This window comes from Lissotriton vulgaris, unplaced genomic scaffold, assembly GCF_964263255.1.
Source record: "Lissotriton vulgaris unplaced genomic scaffold, aLisVul1.2 SCAFFOLD_1284, whole genome shotgun sequence".
Classification (NCBI taxonomy): Eukaryota; Metazoa; Chordata; class Amphibia; order Caudata; family Salamandridae; genus Lissotriton; species Lissotriton vulgaris.
Window position 1 is genome coordinate 256,800 of NW_028253053.1, and position 26,266 is coordinate 283,065.

At 46.0% G+C, this 26,266-nt stretch overlaps 1 protein-coding gene across 1 annotated transcript in view; it reads right to left on the reverse strand.

Moving 5' to 3' along the window:
• Positions 1-26,266, reverse strand: part of GARRE1 (granule associated Rac and RHOG effector 1) — a 553,275-nt gene that overhangs the window by 197,156 nt on the left and 329,853 nt on the right. Inside the window, exon 7 of the mRNA XM_086951262.1 lies at positions 2,479-2,576. Within this exon, the coding sequence (XP_086807388.1) occupies positions 2,479-2,576 (98 nt within the window). The remainder of the gene's footprint in view (positions 1-2,478; positions 2,577-26,266) is intronic.

The following is a 26,266-nucleotide window of genomic DNA, read 5'->3' on the forward strand; positions in this document are numbered from 1 at the left end:
AGTACCCGACAATGAACAAAACCTCTAAAATATGCTCCTTATGGAATAGCAGAGGAGAGAGAGCGAGAGAAAAACAAAAGGTCTTGGTTAACTCAAGCGCTTATTAGGAACCCAAATCTTAAATAAAGTCACAAAAGTGCACCCATGATATATGCCTTTGCATTAGTGCAGATTTACAGCTTCAGGAATTCACAAACATTTACAGAAGTAGGCCAGGAAATCCTACTCCTAGAAAATATTTGTGAACTGCATTTTAGCATGAGCAAATATGCAAATGGAGTTCTGCTCATGCGAAAATAAGTATACAGGTACACTTTCCCTTCAATCACTATTGTTTCCCAATTGTGGAACAAGTTCTATTTTGGCCCTTGTCAGGAGTACATTTCCAACCTTTATCAGTATAGGAAAAGATCAGAGAGGAGCTAGTGAAAATCTCTAAAACATGCTAGTTAGTAGATCTCCACAGACACCAAAGCGCATTCAGACCCTGGAACTATTGCTTAAAGCTACCTCCAACCACAGTATGTAGATCTGGGGAAAGGTTGCAAAATGCGGGACTTACTAGAATTCAAACCCTCCTATAGCAGGGTTTTAATTTTAGCATAATAAGAATTATGGCACAATCAGGAAGGCTATTATCATAGTTCTTATATAATAAGCTTGCTGCCTTAAATTATCGTTGCACTGCATGGCAATAATGGGACACGTGTTTTTTTTACCGGACAAGTAGATTTATAAAGCAACCTGTCCTATTGACATGTTGATCCGTTATTAAACTCCACACCCCTGCATGGAGTGGCATAGAGTGGCATGGAGTGGCAACGAGAGCGGCATAGAGTGGAGTGGCATAGTGTGAGTTGCAGAGTGGGGAAGGGTGGCAAATAGGGTAGTAGAGTGTAAGGGGTAGAGGGGATGGGGTACAGTGGTTCAGAGTGGAGTAGAGTGCCAGACTGGCAAAATGTAGAGTGGCGTAGAGGAGTGGTGTGGAGTAGCATACAGTAGAGTGGCATAAAGTGGTGTGTGGAGTAGGATAAAAGTGGAGTAAAGTGTGTGGATTAAAGTGTGTGGAGTAGCAGAGTGGAGTTTCAGAGTGAAGTTGAGTAACGTTGTAGAATGGAGTGTGGTGGTGCACTGTCATCACATACAACACATTTCAATTGAAATTACTATTACATTTGTACAAACAATGTTTCACTGATACAACTATATATACAGCGCTCAACCGATAATTTGTGAAAATTGGCATCACTTATCTACTGATTTGTTTTGATCATATTAAAATATTTGTTTCCTCTACACTTCAGAATTACAGTAAAATGTGCTTCATTTGAGCTTTCCCAATTCTGATATAATCTGAATTATCTGTACAGTTAATTAACTGGCATTAAAATTGTGTGTGTTAGATAAAATGACATGCTACAGCCTTTCCCATCCCCAATACCCAGCATGACTATCACATAAATCCACTCACTTTACAGTCCGAGAAAGAAAGGAAAACACCAACCTCCCTGGGAAGACAGAACCTAACATTTAACCTCTGTCTTTGAATGTACAGTACATGTGGCAGGATAAAAACAAAATGTAAGGGCATGTTTAATGCTCATTCACTCCTGAACTCCAGCATGGTTATTTCAGGAGGGGGACTTTTGCACCCCCTTCCTTACTTCCAGTGCCTGTAGCACGATGGTAAACTTGAGGGGAGAGGATTGTTTAAGTTACACTATTAGTAAACAGCACTGAGCAAAATAAATAAACTTGTACACAAAACATTGTTCCTCAAAGGCATGCGAGATTGATGAACTGGTAGTGCCGACAAAGATAAGTAGAATCAGGAAAGTAGAAAGATTGAAGGCAGGAAAACTCTTTCGAGAAATGCAGCATGTTTACTGCTTCCTCAACTATCTTATAAAGGAGACAACTGAAAACACATGCACTACTGTTGAGTGCCTCACAAAAAAGAAAAATACATTTCTAGAAGGCAAGCAATTGTGAAAAAACGCAAGGAGCCAGTCAGAGTGGTGGTAATCATGGTCTGCTGCATGGAAGGAACAAACACAAGCTTGGGGGTCTAAAAGAAATGAAGCCAGCCATATAGAAAGTATGCAAACCTGGTTTACAAAAGGAAAGCAAATAGTAAGCACTGGGCGTAATACATTTCTAGGTCAGCGTTCTCAAGTCTCCAATGTGTCCTTTGCAACCAGGCAGCTGCACTCTGGGATACCACACTAAGAACAAGCACTTGTTAACACTTATGTAAGCATACAGACATAGCCTCTTTCTAGAAACGTTAATTTGTGTGCATGCTGCATGGATTTCAATCAGACTATCCTCTCTGACGTTCATTGGGGCACTTCAGGCATTCTGAATATAGAAGATGAACCAGCACCATGTGCAAGTATGTCAGTTTCTAATCAAATCATGCAATTACAAGAACAGAAATCACGGTATGGTGCAAATTCAAGCAAAAATTGCATTTACCAGGTTGATGGGACTTGGACTACAATTCGAGAACCTTCTAAACTAATTTGAGGAACATATGCTTCCTTGTTTTCAATCTGTGCTGTGTCAACTACAACCTGCAAAAATGAAACAAATATTACGATACACGACAGTGAAGGGTGTTTCTTATTGCTTGTTAGAAACATACAAGATACAGTACATGGAATATAAAAAGTCCAAAAGTAGAATCTAAAAGAAGAATTTCAGCACTTTAGGCTCAGGCTAAAATGTTGTGTTGGAGAACATCAAACTATATGTATTTAATCTTAGACCTAGATCTCGACTCACCCATTTACATCAATCATTTAGTACTGCCTTCTACTTTTATCTGCATTACAGAAAAAAACATATTTAGTGCAGGATGTGTCAAAAGCATTTTAAATTACATTTTAGTCCCACATGACTTTGCCACAATAAGGGAATTGGCTCGAGGTGATTCAGGGTCCACGTCCTGACCTCAGATTATACAATACTTAAATCAATCAAACCTTGTTTTTAGCAGGCGTTTTAAAAAGAAATATCTTCTGGTGTGAACAAAGCCATTTGCAGACGCTACTGGGCCATGAATCTTCTCCCAGACTTAGCCCCTCCGAAATCCTCTTGATACAAATACAGGTTTAATAAACATATATTTCAAAATGAGTTTCCATTCGAAAACACATTTATTCCATGCAGAGTATACCATCCCCTCCCTTTTGTCATGTATGCAATTTATCGGAAACTAGAAGCAACAATAGTGGGATAACGTCTCAATTCTTCGTTATTTGATGTCAGATAAGTAAAAAAAGAAAATGTTTAGTCATTCTTCTGATATATATCACTGCTTTGCCTGTCCCCTTAATTTGTTTCCCCTTCTTCCTCCGACTTTGCAGCAATCCAATGGAAGGGGTGGTGGCTACTGAGAAAGTTGAAAATGTTGACGTAAGAATCACATGACAATGTAGAAATGTGTCTTAACATTAACGTAGGAAGTGCGTCTCGATATAGACGTTAGAGAAAATGTGCTGTTATTAAACGTGCAAAAAGCTACTCATTTCTGCAGAAGGCTCCCATATATGTTGTTCTTTCACTACTAGCCAACAATATTCACTGTTACTCTTTCCTTTCCCCTTAACCACTCCCATGCTCGCGACGGAACCGTTCCATCACGAGCCTCGGGTGTGCTGTGCTGGTGACGGAACGGTTCGTCACGGCCCACTCGCCGCGCCTGCGCGGCGCGAATTCCGCGCCTGCGATGACGTTCTGAAGCGCAGGCGGGGCAGTGACGGAACCGTTCCGTCACAAGCACAGCTCACCCGCGCACCGTGACGGAGCGGTTCCGTCACGAGCACGGGACCGCCGCGCGGCCCCGCCTCCACCTTAGCACTGCGGCGGAATAGCCGCCGCAGTGAAGGGGTTAATAAAAAGAAATGCCTTTTTGTAACTGCTGATTTAACGTAATAATTAAACTATAGAACCTAACATCTTCGTGAAATGTGTTATTTGCTCCAAAATGTTTTTCCTTCCTCACACCATATGAGTGCATCGTATTTTAGATAGTTACCTCTGCCACATTCTTATAATGAACAATTTAACTGCTATGGATTTGAATCTCATGATCTAACCAGGACATGCTCGATATTAATGTTTCATTATATAGAGCAGCTCATTGTTATACAATGGTACACTGAACAGCTAACAGAGTAGGCCTGCAAAGGTTCTCATGAACCATTCCTAGATGCATCTTTTGCAATACGCTTTAGCAACATTAAAAAAACATGTTGACATTTACCGTGGGAAACAAGAGATAAGAAAACTGACCATCGGAAGATCCCTTCCTATTGGCTAGAGATGATCCAACATTCAGAGTATGCAACATGTTTTGAGGCTTTGTACATAGTTAGAAAGGCGATGCATTCTAAGCACATCTCCCCCCTGCCATGCCCCGTAGCACTTGACTGTACGCTTGTCTGAAATTGCTGTGAGCTGCTACTCATGATGATTTTCTGTTATTCTGATGCCTTTTTGGATATTTACTCAAAGCCGATCATAGCTACTGCTGTGATTATTTCCTTTCACTTGTGTTAACGGTTGCTACTGTAGCCGTTAGGGAACTTGGCTGCTTTTCCAGAACTACTTATTAAGGGGAGTTCGACCTCTCATAGCCATTATCCTGTTGCCCCAAATGTTCTCCTGCTCTTTTTCAGTGAAACTCTATGGGTTCTGGCTAGGATACGTTAGGTCCTTCAGAACACACGGTTATTTTGTATGCTAATTCTAACCTTTTGTATGCTAATTCTAACCAACATTTTCTTGATATTTCTGTATGCACACTTATTTGACTAGCCTAAATAAAAAGACAAAATCTCGTAATGAGAAAATAAAACTTTTTAAGCTCTACAAAACCTCTCATCATTTACTGAACGTTAAATAACTAAGTTGATGATTTATTTAGAAATGTACTTGGATTGTGCTCCATTCTAACTGTGGAAAAGATTCATCGACCTGAAGAAGAAATTGGCGTGGAAATTGGAGATTCTTTTAGTAGGTTTCAAGGTGGAGCTGTTTATAACATTTTTATGAGATTTCCACGCTTCACTAGTGTGACCAACCGTCCTTTACTTTCATGGAATGTCCGTAATTTCAGATTGAAGTCCGTTGTATTGCCTTACGGATGCTTTTTGTCCGCAAATTAAGGAGTTGTAGTCCCTGAGCAAGCGATACCATAGCCTATGTCAATATATTAAGTGTTGCCTGCATGACTGGTTTATCGAGATTAGAGACATATCTGACAATTGTTCACCCCCCTCAGATGTAGCATTTTCATACGTTCAGTGTGCTTATGTACGACTTTTGAATGGCTTATGTTGGACACCATCATACGTACAAAGATTCTGTGTATAATAGCGTTCTAGGAACTGCTAAGGGTATGAAGTGTATTTGGCTAGAAGAAACAAGGCCATTTTGCAGCTTTTTCCTGGAGTTCCCCCAAGTGTATATTGAGGGTTAAGCGGAGCTAAACTTATGTAAAAATATGGGATATTAAACTCTAGGAGCAGTGGCAGCAGGGCCAAGGTGGACAAGTAGAGGGTGCAGTAATGGTCAACGCTGTTCAAAAACAACCTTGGGTCACCTTCGCAGAGCTACTTCATTACATGTACATCATGCTTGAATATTCCTTTTAAGGAAAGGTTCTACTTTAACAATATGCAACATTTAGTGTAACTGGCTTTAATACAGAGTAGGCATTGCATAACATTTTAATAGAGTATTGTACTTTAGGTGAGAGGAAAGATCATAGTTTTGTATTTTCTTCCAGTTTCATGATATTAAACATTTAAATAACATTGGGCTGACCTGACTGCACCCACTGTGTTATTGTTTGATTCAACAGAAGTGAGGGATATAGGCAGGTCCATCTGTAACCAAAGTAGGCTGAGCGAGGCAGGCCAGGTTCCACAGGACAGGTCTGAATCTACTGCAGGCTGAGAGCCCTGCCAGGAGTTGAACTAGCCTTAGGACAGGAAACCGAGGAGTGCTCTGTACGGTGCAGCTGCTTCTCTTCTGCTTAAAGTGCTTACACAGAGAGAGAGTGTCATCCTGTTGTCTCAGTAGTCAGTGCTTCTTGCTGCTAGGCGCTGGGTCACAGAGTCTGGGATCCTAGTGAGTCTTCCCTTATTGTGGTTAGCACAGGGCTCAGTTTTAAATGTGCACTGGCACCCTGCTGGTGCACGCATGTGAGTCATATTACCAAAGGACATTGGCGATTTCTTCTCAAACCCTTCATGCAAAATAAATCAAAAAATCATGTAGGGAAACGCATTGAGACTAGAAGTTAATGATTATAACCCACGTCACCCCCTGAGGTCACAAAACAACTCATGCTGGAGCCTGCTTGTTTTACAATATGGCCCTGGATCCACTTAAAGAGTGGCCACTGCTGGATATGGATAGCAGGTTGTAACTACAGATCACATGACATCATGGTACCGCCTCTGAAGCAGTCCCAGCAAGGTCTCAGCTGTTTGCTAATCCAAATCAATACAGTCAGCAGGGCCCAGTCCAGGGCACTATGCCCGAGGCGAGAGTAGTTGCAGGCGGCACAAATAAATGAATGTCAATTTATTAATTCTATTGACACTCAGAGATCTAACTGAGGCCGGCATGAGTCTCGCAGCACTTGCCACGCTGCTATTAATGCAGCACCTTTGACGGTTGTGGTCACTCCCATCTTCTCCATCACAGTACAATGCATTTAGTGCGATGATGCAGACCACCACGGTAAAATGAGTTAGTCTAACTCATGATGCGTGGTATTTAGCAGAGCTGTAAAAAGCAGCCAAGCACTCCGATGAGTCAGGGCAACCTGGCCATCTGCACCTGTTCCCCTGCAAGAGTTCTGCAGTGCGGTTCCTGCTTTTCTGTTCCAGGGCCCTTGAGCAGAATCTCTTCTTTGAGATGGATAAATTACATTTTTTTTAAAGTACGGCAAATACGATCCGGAGCGCAATGGGTACGGAGTCAGTGACAGGGTAAAAAGAAAAAATATTGTGTAACTATTTTGTTCAACATTCACTTAAAGGTAACCGCAGATTGAATTTAATGCACACACCCTGAATGAAAATGCAGTCTTTATAGGTTATGAAAGATCAGTTGGTTCCATTTGTGTGTATGAAACACAAAATTGAATCCTAGTTGGTGCAGTCAGGAATAGTCAGAGCCACTGGAAGTATGTGGTAGGGGAGGTCCAAATTACGTGGCATAGTTTACTAAATTATGCAGCAAGAAAAAGCAAATTATGCAGCATAATGATGCACATTTTACATAGTTTGTTCATAATTGCCATTTTTAGGTCTCGCCTGTCGATGCGCATGCGCATCGAGCAAGCGAGACTATGGGGGCTTATCCACTCTTTATCCACACTGCAAGGAATCGTGGCGATTCCTTGCAGTGCCCGTGACTTTTAAGCTCAATGCGCATGCGCATTGAGCTTAAAAGCGCGTGCACGTCCGTCTTGTTTTACCCGCTCCGCCCCCTCCCCTTCCCGCCGTGTCGCATTTCTCCTCCCCCCTCCCCTCTCTTCCCTCCGTCTTGTTTGGTTGTCCCTCCCCTTCCCGCCGTGTCGCATTTCTCCTCCCCCTCCCCTCTCTTCCCTCCGTCTTGTTTGGTTGTTTATTTTACCCGCTCCGCCCCCTCCCCTTCCCGCCGTGTCGCATTTCTCCTCCCCCCTCCCCTCTCTTCCCTCCGTCTTGTTTGTTTATTTTTTTTTAAATCCCCACTTCCCCCCTACCCCCCATCAATGCCAACACTGACGCCGTGCTAAAGCCCGCTCTCCCTGCTCCGGCCGAGACGCATTTCTCCCATTGCAACGCAGTGTGTAGGCTTTACTCTGACACTGTACTACAGTCTGGTGACTGGAATGTCCTGTGCTTTCATTACTGTGAAAAAGTTCTGCAACCTAGTGACTGCCATGCAGTGTGCAGACATGACCGTGACGCTATTCTGTAGTGTGGTGACTTTCATGCGGTGTGCTTTCATTACTGCATTGAGGTCCTGCAGTCCGGTGCCTGGCATACGGTGTGTCGGCGTTACCTTGAGGCTGTTCTGTAGTGCGATGACTTTCATGCAATGGGCTTTCATTACTCTCACACATTTTTTGCATTGTGGTAACTGCCGCGCAGTGTGCGGGTGTTGGTCTCATGCAGTACTGCACTTAAGAGAAGAGTGTGCTGTGTGTAGGCATTACCCCAATGCTGTTCTGGAGGCTGGTGGTTGGTTGGCATACATTGTGTATGCTTTTCTCTCATGCAGTCCCGCAGTTTAGTGAACAGCATGCTGTGGAGGCATTACCCAGAGGCTGTTCTGCAGGCTGGTGACTGGCAGGCAGTTTGCAGAAGTTACTCGTGCATTTCTGCAGTTTAGTGAACAGTATGCTGTGTGTAGGCAGCATTACTCTGTGGCTCTTCCGCGGAATGCTGACTGGCAGGCACTGTGCATGCATAACTATCATGCAGTTCGGCAGTTTAGTGAACCGTATGCTGTGTGAAGGCTGCCTTACGCCGAGGCCGTGTTATGCAGGCTGCTGCTGCTGACTGACGGCACGCTCGTGCTTTCATTACTGGCGCGCGGTTCTGTAGTCCGGTGAATGGCATGCAGTGCGCATGCGCTGCCCTGGGCCTGTTTTGGGTCACCGGCCCTCAATGCTGCCTGCCTGTCTGCCTCATTCACGCTGCTCGCACTCCTCTGTGACAGCTCCTGAAACTCGCCGTTTGCCAGCTCTCCCTTCCTTCACACTAATAGTCCCGGAACAATTTTCACCCCTCGGTCTTGGACTGGCAAAAAGGAGCCTATAATACCCTTCGGCACTTCAGTGCGCGTGAGAAAACCCTCACCCTCACTCACCCACCCTCAACCCCTCACCCTCACTCACTCACCCTCAACCCCTCACCCTCACTGACTCACCCTCACTCACCCTCAACCCCTCCCCCTCGACCCCTCCCCCTCAACCCCTCACTCACCCTCAACCCCTCACTCACCCTCAACCCCTCACCCTCAACCCCTCACCCACCCTCAGCCTGACCATCACTCACCCTCAACCCCTCACTCACCCTCAACCCCTCACCCTCAACCCCTCACTCACCCTCACTCTCACTCATCCTCACTCACCCTCAACCCCTCACCCTCACTCACCCTCACCCACCCTCAACCCCTCACCCTCACTCTCAACCCCTCACCCTCAACCCCTCACTCATCCTCACTCAACCACCCTCAACCTCACTCACCCTCAACCCCTCACCCTCAACCCCTCACCCTCACTCACTCACCCTCAACCCCTCACCCTCAAACCCTCACCCTCACTCACCCACCCTCACCCACTCACCCTCAACCCCTCACTCTCACTCACTCACTCACCCTCACTCACCCTCAACCCCTCCCCCTCGACCCCTCCCCCTCAACCCCACCCTCACTCACCCTCACTCACCCTCAACCCCTCACTCACCCTCAACCCCTCACTCACCCTCACTCATCCTCACTCACCCTCAACCCCTCACCCTCACTCACCCTCACCCTCACTCACCCTCAACCCCTCACCCTCACTCACTCACCCTCAACCCCTCACCCTCAACCCCTCACTCAGCCTCAACTACTCCCCCTCACCCTCACTCACCCAAAACCCCTCACTCACCCTCACCCTCACCACCTCACTCACCCTCACCCTCACTCACCCTCAACACCTCACCCTCAACCCCTCACCCTCAACCCCTCACCCTCACTCACCCTCACTCACCCTCACTCACCCTCAACCCCTCACCCTCACTCACACTCACCCTCACTCACCCTCAACCCCTCACTCACCCTCACTCAACCACCCTCAACCTCACTCACCCTCAACCCCTCACCCTCAACCCCTCACCCTCACTCACTCACCCTCAACCCCTCACCCTCAAACCCTCACCCTCACTCACCCACCCTCAACCCCTCACCCACTCACCCTCAACCCCTCACTCTCACTCACTCACCCTCACTCACCCTCAACCCCTCCCCCTCGACCCCTCCCCCTCAACCCCTCCCCCTCAACCCCTCACCCTCACCCTCACTCACCCTCAACCCCTCACTCACCCTCAACCCCTCACCCTCAACCCCTCACTCACCCTCACTCATCCTCACTCACCCTCAACCCCTCACCCTCACTCACCCTCACCCTCACTCACCCTCAACCCCTCACCCTCACTCACTCACCCTCAACCCCTCACCCTCAACCCCTCACTCAGCCTCAACTACTCCCCCTCACCCTCACTCACCCAAAACCCCTCACTCACCCTCACCCTCACTCACCCTCAACACCTCACCCTCAACCCCTCACCCTCACTCACCCTCACTCACCCTCAACCCCTCACCCTCACTCACACTCACACTCACTCACTCACACTCACCCTCACTCACACTCACACTCACTCACACTCACACTCACCCTCACACAGTGCAATAGTTCTCAGACCATTTCAGTTAGAGCTTTTAGAAATGTTTCTGGCTTTTTTTATTTGTAATACTTTAGCATTGGCTACAGGAAACAAAAATGCTAAACATTTACAAAAAAACCCCATAAACAATTCTAAAAGCACTAACTCTAATGGTGCGAGACCTATTGCATTTCCAATGCTTGTTACACATGTAAACATTATCTGCACAAAGTTTTTATTTCATTAGAACCAGTTGACACCCAAATACAGCAATAAGCAACAGAAAGATGACTGGCAAGTCTATTTTTGTGAGGGGCCTTCCACTGCGCAGCACACATTGCTACATTTTTAGTAACTTTTACTCTGTTTGTGTAAGAAACTTTTTTGTTAAAATCTGTAGGTTATGCTGTAGATGATGGTGTATGTGGCAAAAGTGGCAAACTCCTAATTAGGCAGAAAATGCCACAGCCGCAAAATAGCATAATTTCAGTGGTCCTAGGAATAGCAAAGTGTATTCATAGTGCTACAAGATCCGGGCATACAAGAGAAAGCACTGTGAATATGCAAGTCTTCATATTAACACTGTATTACAATTAAACAAAGTATAAGATAGGTTTCATACAATATGCAAAAAGATTTAAAGTTTTAGAATAACTATTTTCTTCAAAATATATATATTTTTAAGTATCATACAATCAAACTGTATCTAGTGCAAACCTTTTATTTTGCAGTTCATTAACAGCACGCATGCACTACAGAACTCAGTTGGTAACACCCTTACAGTACCAGTCAAAAAGAACAAGTCTGTCAGCATGATGCCTCAAATGACCCCACAAATCAAAGCCTAAACTGGCTAGAGGAGGGAGAGCTCAGAAACAAGTTACTTACCTTCGGTAATGATGTATCCGTAAGAGACATATGTAGTTATAGATTCCTTACCTTTAGAATTACCCCCAGGAGTCCGACTGAATCCGAAGAATTTTACTTCAGCAATACCCCTGCGCGCCGGCAGGTGGCGTCGGTCGAATCCACGTCCGTTGCCGGGGTTGTGGTCGCCCGGATTGAATCGCAGTGCATACTTAGGCGCCACTCCTGCGCGCTGACTTCAGTTCTTTCTTTTTCCATGCCAGCCTAGCGCAGATATGGAGAGAGCTTGCCCCTTAGTCATTTTTTGACAAAACTTTTTGCGACTTTTGCAGAAGTCTTTTTTCGAGTCTTCAACTCCTGGTGTGCGAGAGATGTCACATCGTCGAACCGGATTCAAGCATTGTGACTAAATTAAAGCCCAAACTGGCTAGAGGTGGGAGAGCTAACAAGTTAACAAGAAGAGCTGAGCCGGATTGGAGCCCATGCACAAGCCAAGATGTAAATGGTACAATATATAGTGTGTCCAAAATTCAAAAAAGTGTATTTTCTTAACACGTCCAAGCATTTAACCTTAGTACATCAGATCAGATCATTTCAATAAGAGGCATTCATTAAAAGTGATAGTTTTTAATGTTCGAGTACTTAGAACCATTCATGCCTTTGCCGTGACAACAATGCCGTAGTGAACTAAACAATTCAGTTGTCAAGTGCATGCTAGTAGTGGTCTACATTCTAAATATACATTGAGCAACAAAATAATCTTTAAAATGAAATATATGCAAGGTTTTTGTACATCATGTCCTAAACTCACATATTTGATGGTGCTCTCATATGAGGTCATGAAGGAGGCTTAATGAGTTACAACATTTCCCTAGGACTGAACGGACGGATGACTGGATGGGCGGATATGTGGATGGGTGGTTCTTGGTGGAAGTTTGGATCTGGATGAATACTTTGATGGATAGCCTGATAGTGCTGCGACAGGACTACCCACTTCATTGTATAGAGGCATGATCCACTGCCGTACATGCCTCATTGCATGTACATCTGGTAGTCCCCCTTTTATTTTGGCTCCATCATCACGCTAATGTAAAAGTGTGAGTGAGGCATGTCCCTGACCTTGTGAGGTCCTGGATCCATCCTGTAGTGGTGCACCAAGCATGTACCTCATATTGAACAGACATTTACTATTCCAGTAATTGAAGAATACTGTGTTTTGAGATTGGTAGTGTGACCAGATCTTTTTATCTGCATCATTGAGAGTGTATCCTGAAAATACCTTTTTTAAAGGTCCGCAATTATGTGTAAGCCTAGAAGCCAGCCGCCTGCTGAGAGAAGGTAGGAGTCTGCATGGCCTGCAGGAGTAGAGAGTCCAGGAGTGGAAGCCCAGTGTGTCCCGTTAACTGTGGGACATCCAGATGAAGCTGTCATTTCTTCTAGTACAAGATCTTAAAACTACCACCTGAGATGGAATCATTTCTATGTTGGTGGAGGCAGGGGTAGAGCAAATAGCAAGGTGGGGAGATAGGCTGAAACTTCACTAGTTGCATTAGAACCTATCACAGTGAAATCCACACAAATCCTCACAAATGCACTATTTCTCTCCAATTTTCACTAACCACTTTCCATTTCATTCACTCTCTCTCGGTCTAATAGAAGTAGTTCTGATGCATATGAGCTACAGGTGCTAACATTCGTGTTAAGGGAGCAAAATTGTGTGATAATTGTCCTTCATGTTGGCGGTCAGATTTGCTTAGTTAGATAGGTTTATTTTTAATCTTTATTTAGGTTTTCTTACATATGTTTGTGTTGGCTGTCTGTTTACTTCATTTTATTTTATTACTTGGCCCACCCATATGTGTCTGCAAAACTGACCTTTTGTCCTGAATTTTAACAGCCTTTGCCCCAAATGTGCCTCCAAGCAAGGTGGCTACCCTAGTGTACGATCAGTCAGTGCCTAGTTTGTCTCAGAAAAGAGACATGGAGATCATTGGGGATTGGCGGATTATGTGGAATATTGTGGAATTGACTAAACACAAGCAGTGGAATGGTAATTAAAGTCATAGTCCACGACTTCACCTGACTCCCATGGAGTACTACAGATTGTGGCAGATGACAAACCTCTGCAGTGGGTATCTATAACACACTCACTGTGGTAGAGGCTACTGAAGGCAAAGTGGGTGATGATAGATAAATTATTGTAAGAAGAAAGGATACTGCCAGCTGAGTAAGGGGAGGAGGATGGCCCAAGGCCAGGAATTTCAATTAATTTACATCTGTTTTTTAATATATATATATATATATATATTTTTTTTTTTACAACACGCAGACAAGTTCAGGGTTCAGACTTACACAACATCTCCTCCCCCTCACACACTGCCTTTTTTACATCTTTAAACTTCAGCTTTCCTCTTCAGGGTCCCGCTCTGTACTCACGAAGACACACCAGGAGGTAAACCTAAAAAACGGCAGACAGAACATTGAAAAAAGCCTATCAGAAAACGACAGAGTAGTAATTCTTCTCTGGATCAGCGTTGCCTGGCATGGAAAGAGATGAACTGATGGCAGCGCGTCCTAGTGGCGCCTATATAGGTACTGTGTGCATAAATCTAGGGATTGATTCATTTAGGGACCCTAGAGGCTGGAAACACATATATATTGATTATAACAAATTGCCTCTAGTACCATTTGTTCATACTTTTCTTTCCGAAGTAGGAAAGATTAAGATCCTACTTCGGAAAGAAAAGTATGAACAAATGGTTCTAGAGGAAACCTGTTATAATCAATATGTAGGTACTGTGACATAATTTCTGGTGTGGACGGCGCTGATGACTGATGCGGAGCTGACTGACGCGGAGCTGATCGATGCCACCTACGGGCGTGCTGAGGTACTGCTCATGGAAAATTTTCCAGATCCAGTCCGACACCTGGGGAAATTCAAAGGTAAGTGATCTGCAGGTAGTAGTCTATCAGATAGCGATTATCAAGAAGAAACTTTTTAACAAAAGTTCAGCGAGGCGGAGTCTGACAGGGTTGAAATAATCTTCCAATAAAATATAGTGACAAAGCATTATGGTCCGATATCATCCATGGGTTAAGCTGAAAAGCTAGACTTGGAGTCAGAAGATAGTCTACCAAATAACTTATTGATGTAGGGAAAAGATTGATGTGGTGCAGAAAAAAAAAAAAAAAACATTTTTTCAAGGGCACTAATATGGCCATGCATCGACCAAACCACATTTTTTCACAGCTCCACTTGTTTTATACATTTGATTTTCTCCATGAGAATCCTTTGGGAAAGTCTAGATTCCTGGCTGCAAGGTAAAATTAAAATCCCCATAAATTATAATTAGGTCCAACTACTATTGAAGCTCCCCTAGCAATAGATTGAAGAGGAAGGATCATCAAATTTGGACCAAAAACAATACATATAGCGAGTTGTACCATTTCCTGCCATTCATCAAAAGGGCAACATGCTGTTTTCGCTGTGGAGAGTCTACCTCAGCATCAACCAGAACCTCATAGCCAATCTTTTAAAATGTATGAGCTTCTTTTAAATACAGATGCGTCTCCTGTAGGCATAAAATGTGCAGTTTAAGCAACAGAAACTCCTCTTTAACTAGCCCGTCCAATATTCTTATTGGGTGTCAGACCAATTTATAATATGCAAATCCTGGCTGCCATCATGAAAACTATTACTCAATATTAGTATAGAATGATTGAATTCAGATGCTCTTTGACTTCAAAGAAAAACCAAAGGTGATGATCAACGGAGCGTTAACAATACAAACACTCACCCCCAGTCAACTGATCTGGGTTTAAACCATCACCGTTTCTTTAGCTCACTCCGCCACCCCAATTCAGACATGGCCATATGCAAATCAGTCTTAACCCTGTGCCTCATGGGAACAGTCCCGCCCCAACTGCCAAGCCATATCTTCCCTGGACCGGAATCAAGCTTCCCAGGACCGGTTTCTGGCATTACAGCAGTCTTCAGCCGGGCTTGCTTGACTCCAGTGGAAAAGTAAGCAAGGGACTCACGTCTGAGCATACCCTGCCAACTTAGGGCGAACAAAGAAAAACCAAAGGTGATGATGGACGGAGCGTTGACAATACAAACACTCACCCCCAGTCAACTAATCTGGGTTTAATCCATCACAGTTTCTTTAGCTCACTCCGCCACTCACTCCGCAAGCTTCCCAGTAACCGGTCCTCGGAAGCTTGTTTCCGGTCCAGGGAAGGCATGGCTTGGCAGTTCGGGCTGGACTGTTCCAATGAGGCACAGGGTCAGACTGATTTGCATATGGCCATGTCTGAACTGGGGTGGCAGAGTGGGCTAAAGAACGGTGATGGATTAAACCCAGATCTGTTGACTGGGTGTGAGTATTTGATTTGTTCAGATGCTCCGTCCATCAACACCCTCTTTTGTACCGCTTTGTTCGCCATAAGTTGGCAGGGTAAGCTCAGACGTGAGTCCCTTGCTCACTTTGCCACTGGATTCAAGCAAGCCAGGCTGAAGACGGCTGAATTGCCAGAAACTGGTCCTCGGAAGCTTGTTTCCGGTCCAAGGAAGGCATGGCTTGGCAGTTCGGGCTGGACTGTTCCCATGAGGCACAGGGTCAGACTGATTTGCATATGGCCATGTCTGAACTGGGGTGGCAGAGTGGGCTAAAGAACGGTGATGGATTAAACCCAGATCTGTTGACTGGGTGTGAGTATTTGATTGGTTCAGATGCTCCGTCCATCACCACCCTCTTTTGTACCGCTCTTTGAGTTCAACCAATTACTTTTAGACCTTTTATTTCCTTTTTTCCTCGTTTTTGCTGAAAAGGCCAATCCCTCACCCACAGTCCAAAAAACTGTCACAAAACAAAAAAATCACATTACTAAAAATGCTATACTCTGCCCTCCCCACCCCTCAACTTTTCTCACCTTTTTCAGACCGACATGGGTGGAAGACCCCTTCATCAAAGGCATGTGTCACAGACTCCTCACCTGTTTGGTTGAGAGCAAGGTGGGTTTATCAATCCTACCTACCTTAGGATTGACCTCTCCTCCTTTAGGAAGGTCCATTAATACACCCTTAGGCACATCAATGGTCTCCTTTGTACCCTCCTCATCCTCATACCAAACACTTTGTAAAGAGGGGCTGCTAAGCCGTTTGGCTCTGGCATTTTAATTAAATGGCGACGGTTGATGAGACTTAAACTTTCATCTTTAGTTATTTGATCTTGTAACTTATCCCTCCCAACTGGTTCCTTACGAATCAACAACCTGGCCAGATACGCTTGATAGGCCACCCTGTCTGAGGGCTCTTTGCGTATAGATTTCCAAAGTATCGCTGGATGCAAGGTGCCTTCTCCACCGCTCCACTAAAGACAGAGCCATCTGTGTCCCTGATCTCGTTATAGCCAGGTTCGCTTTGAGCAGCTTTTCCAAGAGTTTCCACAGTGTATTACTCGCTTCAAAGTCATGTTTATTAAGTTTAGCCATTAGGTAGTTTACCCTATCTACCTCCAAAGTATTGATATAGTCCTATAGGCTAATATATCCCTATACTTTTCTCCAAAGTCTCAACGACTCTTTACATGTGTGTGCTTTTTTAGCTACAAGGCCATTTTGTTTATGTCTTAAGCAGGTTCACTTCAACTACGCCACTTAAGATATGAAATGCCCCTGTGCACCGCCTTTAGGGCATCCCAGATCATTGCTGTGTAGTTCATTCCATCGTCATGGTGATCTGGGTCTTTCAAGAGGGCGTTGTTAAGACATCATACGCCTGGCAGATGTGTGCTGGAGTAAACAGTTACTCTAGGACAAGAGTGTACTGAACATGCCAGAATAGGCTCATGGAATTTTGATCAGATAAGGTTATGGGATATGCTTGGACCGCCTGTAAAAACATGTTACAGATTAGGTAGGTTATTTTTTGGGGGGCAAAGTTCCTGTAGAATGCTGAATAGAGCAAAAAGTCTGATGTCAGCAGGTGTCTGTGCCAACAGCCATCTACTCGTCTAAACCCTTCTAACCAGGCACTACCTACGGATACAATTGCTGCAGTGACCCATATTTGTTTGTGTCTAGTCGAATTCACCATTCATTACCATATTTAGATCATATGACAAAGCCAACAGTGCACACTACAATGGTTTGTACTGCGACTACTAAAACCCCTCCATTTTCCTTACTAGGTGCATAAACTGATGCTACTATTAGTGGGTTCTCCGTGTACCTTGCACTGCCAGCATCTCTCTGCTTCGTCCTATAACTGTTACGTGGAAATTACATTTAAAAAGTATGGGGGGGGCTGCACTGCTGTAACTGTCCTATTAACCAATGCTAAAAATTGGAAAGGGTAGTCTTTCAAGGGGAAGTGGCTCTTGGCTAATCTTGGGAGGCGAATCTCCTGTATGAAGACTATATCTGTAACCAACTGGGTCTGTCCAGGTAATATCCAGAGGTACTTGCTTGGGATATTCAGCACTGAATTCAAGAGCCTGGATGGTGGGACTCTTCTTTATGCTCTATAATCGCTTTATCTGATCTTCCTGGCTCTTGCAGATACTGTGATCTTGGTTGTGTAAGGTAGCCCTGGTCCCTCCACAATTCAAACTGCCCTGAACCCTAGCATTAAAATCCCCCCAACTCCTATGTTCCCAACTTTGTAATGACTCACTTTTCCTATCCCTACAAATTAACCCTAAGTGCAACAAGCAGGATCATATTTTATCCAGTAGTGAATTACAGTACAACAAGTAAACATTGAGGTTAGAAACCTGGCTTCGGCCTATGCCACTGCAGGGTTGTTTAACAGTGTAACCCATTAGCGGTAATGGGGTGACCCTGTGTCCCTCAGAACCTGGGTATTTATAATATATAAAACAAGTGTTTCTGTTGGGAAATACAATTGCTTTGATCTGTGCATACAATGCAAAAGGAAATTTCAATTTGTTATCCACAAGTGATTTTTGAAAGAGGGAATAAAACCTTAAAGTGAGAACACACCACGAGAACAGAGGAATTTGTCGAAAGAGAGAGTGGTTTACTCTTTTGTTATTTACAATGGAAATTAATGTGGCGGTCATAAAAACATTGAATTATGACGATACAGTAGTGACTGTAGTGAAGTATAAGTGACATGTGGTGATACGCGAGGTCAATGGTGCTTTACAGACATAACAAACATGAGTGACAAATGTAGTGGATTAAAGAACTTATTTCTTTCTGTCCATTAGTTTGCACATGAATACAAGACCCGAGTATGATTTTTAGTTAGGGGCAAGAAGACCGTATGGACTAGTATGACAGTAACCTCGACGTTTCGACCTTTGAAGATAGCGCAGAGTAATAGGCGTCAAAAGCGGGTCTTCTTCAGGACTGTGAAGGGGGTGTGGACAGCCTATGGGATTAATTAAAGAGAAATAGATCAGGTGTGCTCCAATAATTCACAGTACTATTGTGTGTTATACAGTAGCAAGGGATATGCTTACCGGAAGGCCCAAAAGAATAGGAATCGATGACTGTGATATAATGTTTATTTATTAGAGATCCGAATACTAGAATTGAAAGGGGGACAAAAATCAAATGAATACATTTAATGGTGAAAAGGTAGCTGAGGTACAAAGGTATAGCTGTAAGTGGCATTATCATGAACCCTGCTGAAAGGTCAGGGTATTTTGTGGCTCCAACTGAATGTGAGCTAGTAGAATTCACCCTCCGTCTTAATTCAGAAACCGGAGTCCTCCACCATGAGGTGTGGTCTCCAAGGAGAAGGATAACATTGGCATCCGGAAAACTATGTGATTTAAATCAAGGAAAATACATACTAACTGTGGGCAACGTTGTGAGGCATGCCTTAGTTCAGGATTTATCTGTTGTGGCTCATGAGGTCCACCAGCCGGGTTGTGTGGTGCAGAATCTGCTTTGATATTAGATGCCGCCATTATCAATCAATCACGGCGGGTTAAAAGGATTAATTTAGTGATAAATCCTGCTGAGATGTAAATAAGCAACGCACGCTCGTTAATCGCAAGTGTCTCTTACCTCAGGAGACGCGCCATGTGTGCAGTCTGACTGCACCAACATCGCATGCGGCTGAGTTGGAGACGGTCAGTATATGACAGCTCACTGAAATAAGGCCTGCTTCGTCTATCCACGTGTAAGTGATGGTGCAGTAGCTCAGTGGAGCTTGTGTGAAGGAATGGTGTCAACGGTCATTTGCTAGCTCAAATGTAAAAACCAAAGTCTGGGGGGGGGGGGGGGGGGGGGGGGGCGGAGCTTGCTCGCGACGAAGATGCCCGCTTGAGCTGAAAGCTCTGTATTGCCATCACTCAACCCTTCAATTATCCTGCATTTGCGAGGTCTCTTCAATCCGCATTGGGCTGCCGCCTGTTCCGGAGTATAACCGGAGCCTTGTGAGCTGATTTGCAGCAGCACACTGCACTCTTAGCCATGCTTGCCGGTTCTGCCTGCTGAGCCTTCGCTCTGGGCCGTGATCCCTGAGCAAAAGTAGAAGGTGGGCGGCGGTTTGCGATCCAGCGTCTCCAGGGCGCTTCCGACGAGAGGACGAGTATGCAGCGGCCCATCGGAGGTGAAGCAGCTGCAGGCTGACTCGCTCCCAGGACAGTGAGGTGCCAGCAAGGCGTGCAGCCTACAAGTCAAAGTGAGTCCGAGATATCTGGGCAGCCATGTGATACCGGAGACGATGCTGTGCCCAGCACCGTGCACAGGGGAGCATTCTCCCTGTAGGAGATTGCGGAGGCCATTCTGGCCTGCTACGACGCCCTGTTGCGACCCACGGCGAGGTCGTGAGATTTGTGGAGATACCCCTGAGTGTGGTGAGTGCGGAGGGGGGCCCGCAAACTCGGAGGAAGCGCGACTGGAGAGGACGGCCATTTTGAAGCAAGCAGACTGTGGCTTATTTATTGCGCATTGCATTCACCCCGGCAGTATTGAGGAGTTCTTGTTTAGCGGCTGATTTACCCCTGGAGAATTGCGGTGCGCTGCATACACCCCCGTGCCTACTGACACTGGTGGCTCGTTGCTGTCCAGTGGCAACCAGAATTACTTGAGACCTGAGTGGAGCCTGGCGGAGAATCCTGAGAATAGCAGCGTTGACTCTCGAAGCACTCTGTGAGACCTGGTCTGGAAGAGCAGACACACGTTGAAGCTGGTGAAGGGAGAGTTGCCTGAAGTGATTGCTGGGAGAGGCCGGCTGTGTGCCTCTTAAAACTGAATGCCCTGCTTAGAGAGCTTAAGCTGGACACTATCTTGGGCGGAGGAGACTCGCGGTCAAAGTTGAATATGGAGACAGTGACTGTGATTGCCCACTGGGAGGGTCCCTCCGTACCCTGGTCCATTTCCTGACTCCTTTTGGCTCATCCAGTTGCTTGTGTGGATGGAGAAGCTGTGGTGCTTGGTCGATGTAATAGTCATGATAGCTTTCAACAGTCGTCCTGTGGAAAGGCCTACCCGAGTGGCTGCTGCACTCTGATCAGTTCACTGGCCTGTAGCAACGGGCAGAAGCGGAAGTAATAACTTTGAGTGTGCTGTCTGTCATTTGATATCCAGCTTGCTGACCAACGGACACAGCCCATTAGTAGCCGTCTCAATCCCGCCGCGATGGGTAGAGTGGACAAGAGTCAGCCCAAATTTACATTTGATCAAAGGAAATCAAAAACGAAGGAGACCCTCACCGACTATGGTGATAATGCGCAGGAACAGACCCACAAGGAGGCTGATGAAGATATATGCAACATGCTTGCTGCGATGGATAAAGATTTGCAGAATAGCCTATCTCTACTGGGGACTAAAACAGACTACCTCTCATTTGGATGGACAGAATGTCAGAGCGAATGGATAAACAGGTTGAACGGCTGGATATGGCGGAATGCCAGGTCACAGAAGTTGAGGAAGCACAGACTACAATGGACACTGAACACAAGCACATGGGAATGGTGCTGCCGAAACAATTTACGGATCACAGGTCTTCCGGAATGGACACAGATCGGCAACATGGAAAAATTTGTCGAGAAGCTGCTGATAACACTGCTGGGAAGTGAGAGGTTCTCTGCCATATTCGTGGTTGAGAAGAGCACACTGCTCCCTGGGTCCTCGCCCTGATCCAGGCGCTCCTCCAAGGCCAATAATAGTGAAACTGCTGAACCACCGACACAGGGACCCGGCGCTGAAGGTTGCCAGGGAGAAACCGGCACTGCAGTATTAGGGTTTCAGTATCTCTTTATATCCGGACTTCATGTTTCAGGTGCAGGAGGCGCACAGGCAGTTTGCGCCTCTGAAGCGCCAAGTACGAGATCAAAATTTGGACTATGCCATGCTGTATCCGTCAATCGGCAGGGCCAGTCGCAAATCTTCACAGATCCTAAAGCTCTGCAGAAAGCCCTGATGGAGTGGGCTAAAGAAAAGCACTGCAGCCCGGAGCAGATCCCCTGGGAGGAGGCCCCTGATGGGGGAATAGGTGATCAGGACTGACCATTGGACTGCACATGTTACAGATAAGAGGGCCATTACAGGAGGGATCCGGGGGGGGTCAAGGGAATCCATTGCGAATGCTTAATTGCATAAGCGACATACACTCAGAGAGTGCCACAGAGACAGTTATGTTATAGTGTCATGTTCAATGTGGTCGGCACTCAGTGAGAGTTATGTTATGTCATTGATTGTAAGAAACAACACAATGATGCAGGGGCATTCCATAGCAGATGCGCAAAATTTTCTAGAGGGCGTGCGGGGGGAGAACCCAGTGTGGTTAGGTCACAACATCATCCTAGAAGGGCAACATCCGCCCACGAGTGTGCCACACACCTTGGGAGTAACATTAGGAGGGGGTGGGGGCATTCAGATATTTTATGTTTTGGGCCACTGAGCTCTCAGATGGCAAACGGGGAACTGTTTGCGGTATTCCGTCCTGGTACAGTTGAAGTACGCCTGGCGTGGGTGGGAAGGGATTGAGACTAAGAATGTATGGCAACTTTCACACCGTTTCCATTCTTTTGTATGGTAATGGCACAGTTGATAGGTATATGCAGCAGGTTACAAGATGCAGGCACTACACCCCCCCCATTACAGATCACAGCCAGCCCAGCATTAGTGCAGTGCATAGCACGGTTTGAGCGCTCACTTGGAACGTTCGAGGCCTCAACGACCACAGGAAACTTAGAAAGTTCCTGGCCTACTTGGCAAGGCATGAAATTGATGTTGCCTTAGTGCAGGAGACGCAACTCAGCTTCAATAGCCCTATGCTGCGCTCCAGGGGACTGCAGGGAAATATACATGCTGCGGGTTTCACCACGCACGTGTGTGGTGTGCTAACGCGGGCGAATCCTAAAATTACTCTTAAACCCGAACCAGATGACACAGACCGGGAAGGGCGATATGTGATCTCCAGATGTAGGGGGGAAAGGAATGAAATTCCATTATAGTTAACATATACAGCCCAAATTTTGATAATCCCAGCTTTTACCCTAGATTGTCTGAAAAGGTTCATATGTACCGGGAAGTGCAACTGCTTTGGGGAGGAGACCTCAATTTAGTACTTAACCCACAAAGGGACAGGCCAGGAGGGCTGGTGAGGCATATCATGGCAGCTGCGCGTACCGTGGAGGACGCTATAGTTCAGTTTGACTTGTGTGATATGTGGCGTTAGCGATACCAGAAAAAGGGGGGTATACGCATCACTCAGCACATCATGATTTGCATATTCGATTAGACTATTGGCTGGCAGCCAGACAGTTGCTGGAGCGGACCTGAGCCTGTGCAGTGCTCCCCCGCATGCTTTCTGACAATTTCCAGATACTACTAGCACTAGATGCCCCACAGAAAATTATTCCCCCCTTTTACATGGAGGTTCCTTCCTTACTCTCTGCTAGACGCCGTTTTTAAGGAGGAACTGGCGGAACCGATTGAAACATAGTTTGCCAGTAACTTTGGGTCGGTGGATAGCTTTCAAGTGGTTTGGGAGGCGTTCAAAGTATATATCCGGGGTATCACTATGACCAAACACTCTGGGGTGCCTAAAGCGATCCGTAAGTGACTTGTAGACCTGGAGCGTTCTCTTGAGAATCTCAAGGATGGGCTAGTTTGAAATGCAATTAGAAGAATACCATGACACAGCTGACGTGGAAATAAAACACCTCGGTAAATATGCCACTGCCCGCACGTATGGTGAAGGCAAACGGCTGGGTGCGATCTTGGCTCACTTTCTTAAAAAGTGACGGGACAACAAAATAGTTGCTGAGATTAAAACAGCTGAGGGAGACCTACTGACAGAAGAAACCACCATAGCACGCAGGTTTCAGTAATACTATTCTGAGCTATACTCCACTTGCAATAGTGGCACTGAGGCGTACATTTTGGACTATTTAATGCATATAAAGCTACCTTGGCTTACGGACAAACAACACGAATATGTTATGCGACCTCTAGAAGTAGATGAAATCACCACAGCACTGTCGGACATGAAATCGGGTAGTGGGTCTGGTGTGGACGGCCTCACAGTATCTTTTTAGAAGGCTTTCCAGGACATGCTAGTACCGCACTTGGCTACACCCTTTGACGACGTGTGTGTGTGACAAGTATTATGCCTCCCTCGATGAGAGATGCGATAATTGTCACTATCCTGAAGCCGGACAAGCCACCGGACGAGTGTTGCTCCTATCGCCCACACTCAATCAACGTAGACACAAAAATATGTGTGAAAATTTTAGCGAACAGACTTGTCCCTCTCACCTCGCTGCTGGTCGCGCCAGAGCAAGCGGGTTTTGTTCCAAGTAGAAACTTAACTTACAATTTAAGGATGGTGTTTGGTACGATACAGCACACTCGCCTGGCGGTAGCAGTTGTTATCGACATTGAGAAAGCTTTCGACTCTGTTGAATGGCCCTTCATGCGGGAGGTCCGTACTAGGATGGGATTGGGAAGTGTTTTCCTACAGCTAATTGGGGTACTCTATAACGCACCCACATCTAGAGTTAAAATTGGCAACCTGGTGATGGATACTCTACAGGTTACTAGAGGCAAGCAACAAGGTTGCCCTCTGTCGCCAATATTGTGTGCATTGGTGGTTGAACCTTTAGCCTGTGGGTTACGCGAATACCACAGATATCGGGGTATATGATTTCCGGATTACGAGTTGATCGTATCAACTTATGCAGACGATACCCTACTATATGTACGGGACTCGGAACACAACCTTTCCCCAGTATTGCGTGAAGTGGTGAGATTTGGAGCGATATCTGGGCTACGTGTTAACTGGCCAAAGTCTATAATATTCCCCCTCACACCAGCCACGACCCCATTCTAACCGGACTATCTGTTGCGGTGGTCAACGGAACCAGTGAGGTATCTAGGAATTAAGATTCATATGGACTCTGAAGTGGTAGTCAGTGAAAACTATGGGGTGGCATTTAGCAAATTAGAAGACGATGTGGAAAGGTGGATTCGGCTGCCACTATCCTTGCTGGGCAGTTTTTCCATTATGAATATGGAAATATTGTCACGTTTTTTGTTTTTCTTTAAAAATATTCCTTTGGTTCTCCCTTGTTCCTATTTTCGTCAGCTCACAGTTTGATGATCAAGATGGCATGGGCTGGCAAGCATGTGCCGGCCAGCTGGAACGTACTTACATTGCCATACCATATGGGGCGGCTGGGCGCCCCTGATTTGGACCTATATTATGGGTCAGCCCAGATTGTGTGCGCTTTCCAGTGGATGCGCAGCTTCCTGGGCACGCCCCACCTAGGCATAGAGAAAGTTGTGGTGTCCCCCATTGCCAGCAGTCCTGTTTACGCCTGCGAGTCGTAGGACGGGGATAATAGACTCAGTGAACGTGACAAAACATGTCTGGCGCCACCTCCTAAAGCTGCAGGCCGGTGCCATCTTTTATTCCCCGCTGGATTGGTGCCACTGGCTATCCCCGTGCAGGGATCAGGGAGTTACTTGAGCTCTTAATTCAATTGGGGTGCGGACAATAAGGAACCTCTTTGAGGGGAGGGGAGCAAAGAGCTGGGGAGAGATGGAGACACGCACTGCTGAATATCCTGGGTAGCGACTTGGCGGAGCCACCGGAACTGACCTCCCTATCCTATGTCATAAAGACTGACTAGTGTCTAAAATAAACAAACTGACCATGGGCTATAGGGAAAATCATTGGCAGAGAGACTTGGGCAGGGACATCAATGACGCTATGTAGGTATGGTCTGCGGGACGGGCGGATTGCAAGCGTTGCAGTGCACAGCTGGCTGATTTTTAAGTCTCCTGGTGTTGAACCGCGCGAAAGCGCGGTCTCGCCAGAGACCTATTGTGAGCGACTATGCTTGCCAGGAGAGGGGACAGGAGCTAGCAGCGCGCTCGGAATTGAGCGGGCCACGCGCACGTCAACGCGCTCGCTGTGGCCAGCTCCTGTCTCCTCTCCTGGAAAGCTCCAAGATCCACGCATGCGCACACACAGAGAGACAGTCCCCACTGTCTGCTCTCCCCATGTGCACACACACAGAGCCACAGTCCCCATGTCTGCTCTCCCCTCTAGCAGTCATCGCTCTTCACCCACGATTCAGTGCTCCCCCTAGCCACACGCTTCCCCGGGCACAGAAGACTCGCTGGCGCCGCTGCTTCTTACCTTCCCGTGAGAGCCTGACCACCGGCGCAGTCCTTGGTGTAGAGTTCCTGAGCTCTATGTCCGTCTTGTTTTATACAGGTTATCTTGTTCACCCCCTTGAAACACGACTGGCATTTTGAGATTAAGGCCCGTGTTTGAAGTGCGTTTCTCCTATGATGGACACCTTATTGGTAATAAGACGGTGCTTAGTTGACTCAAGTTACTGTGTAGTGCTAAACTAACACACTGGATACATCGCCGGATGGGGCAGCAATTAATGTTATAAGTGGACTGTAAATGCACGTTTTAGATCCTGAAAAGGCTATTATTTTACACAAGGCCCTCG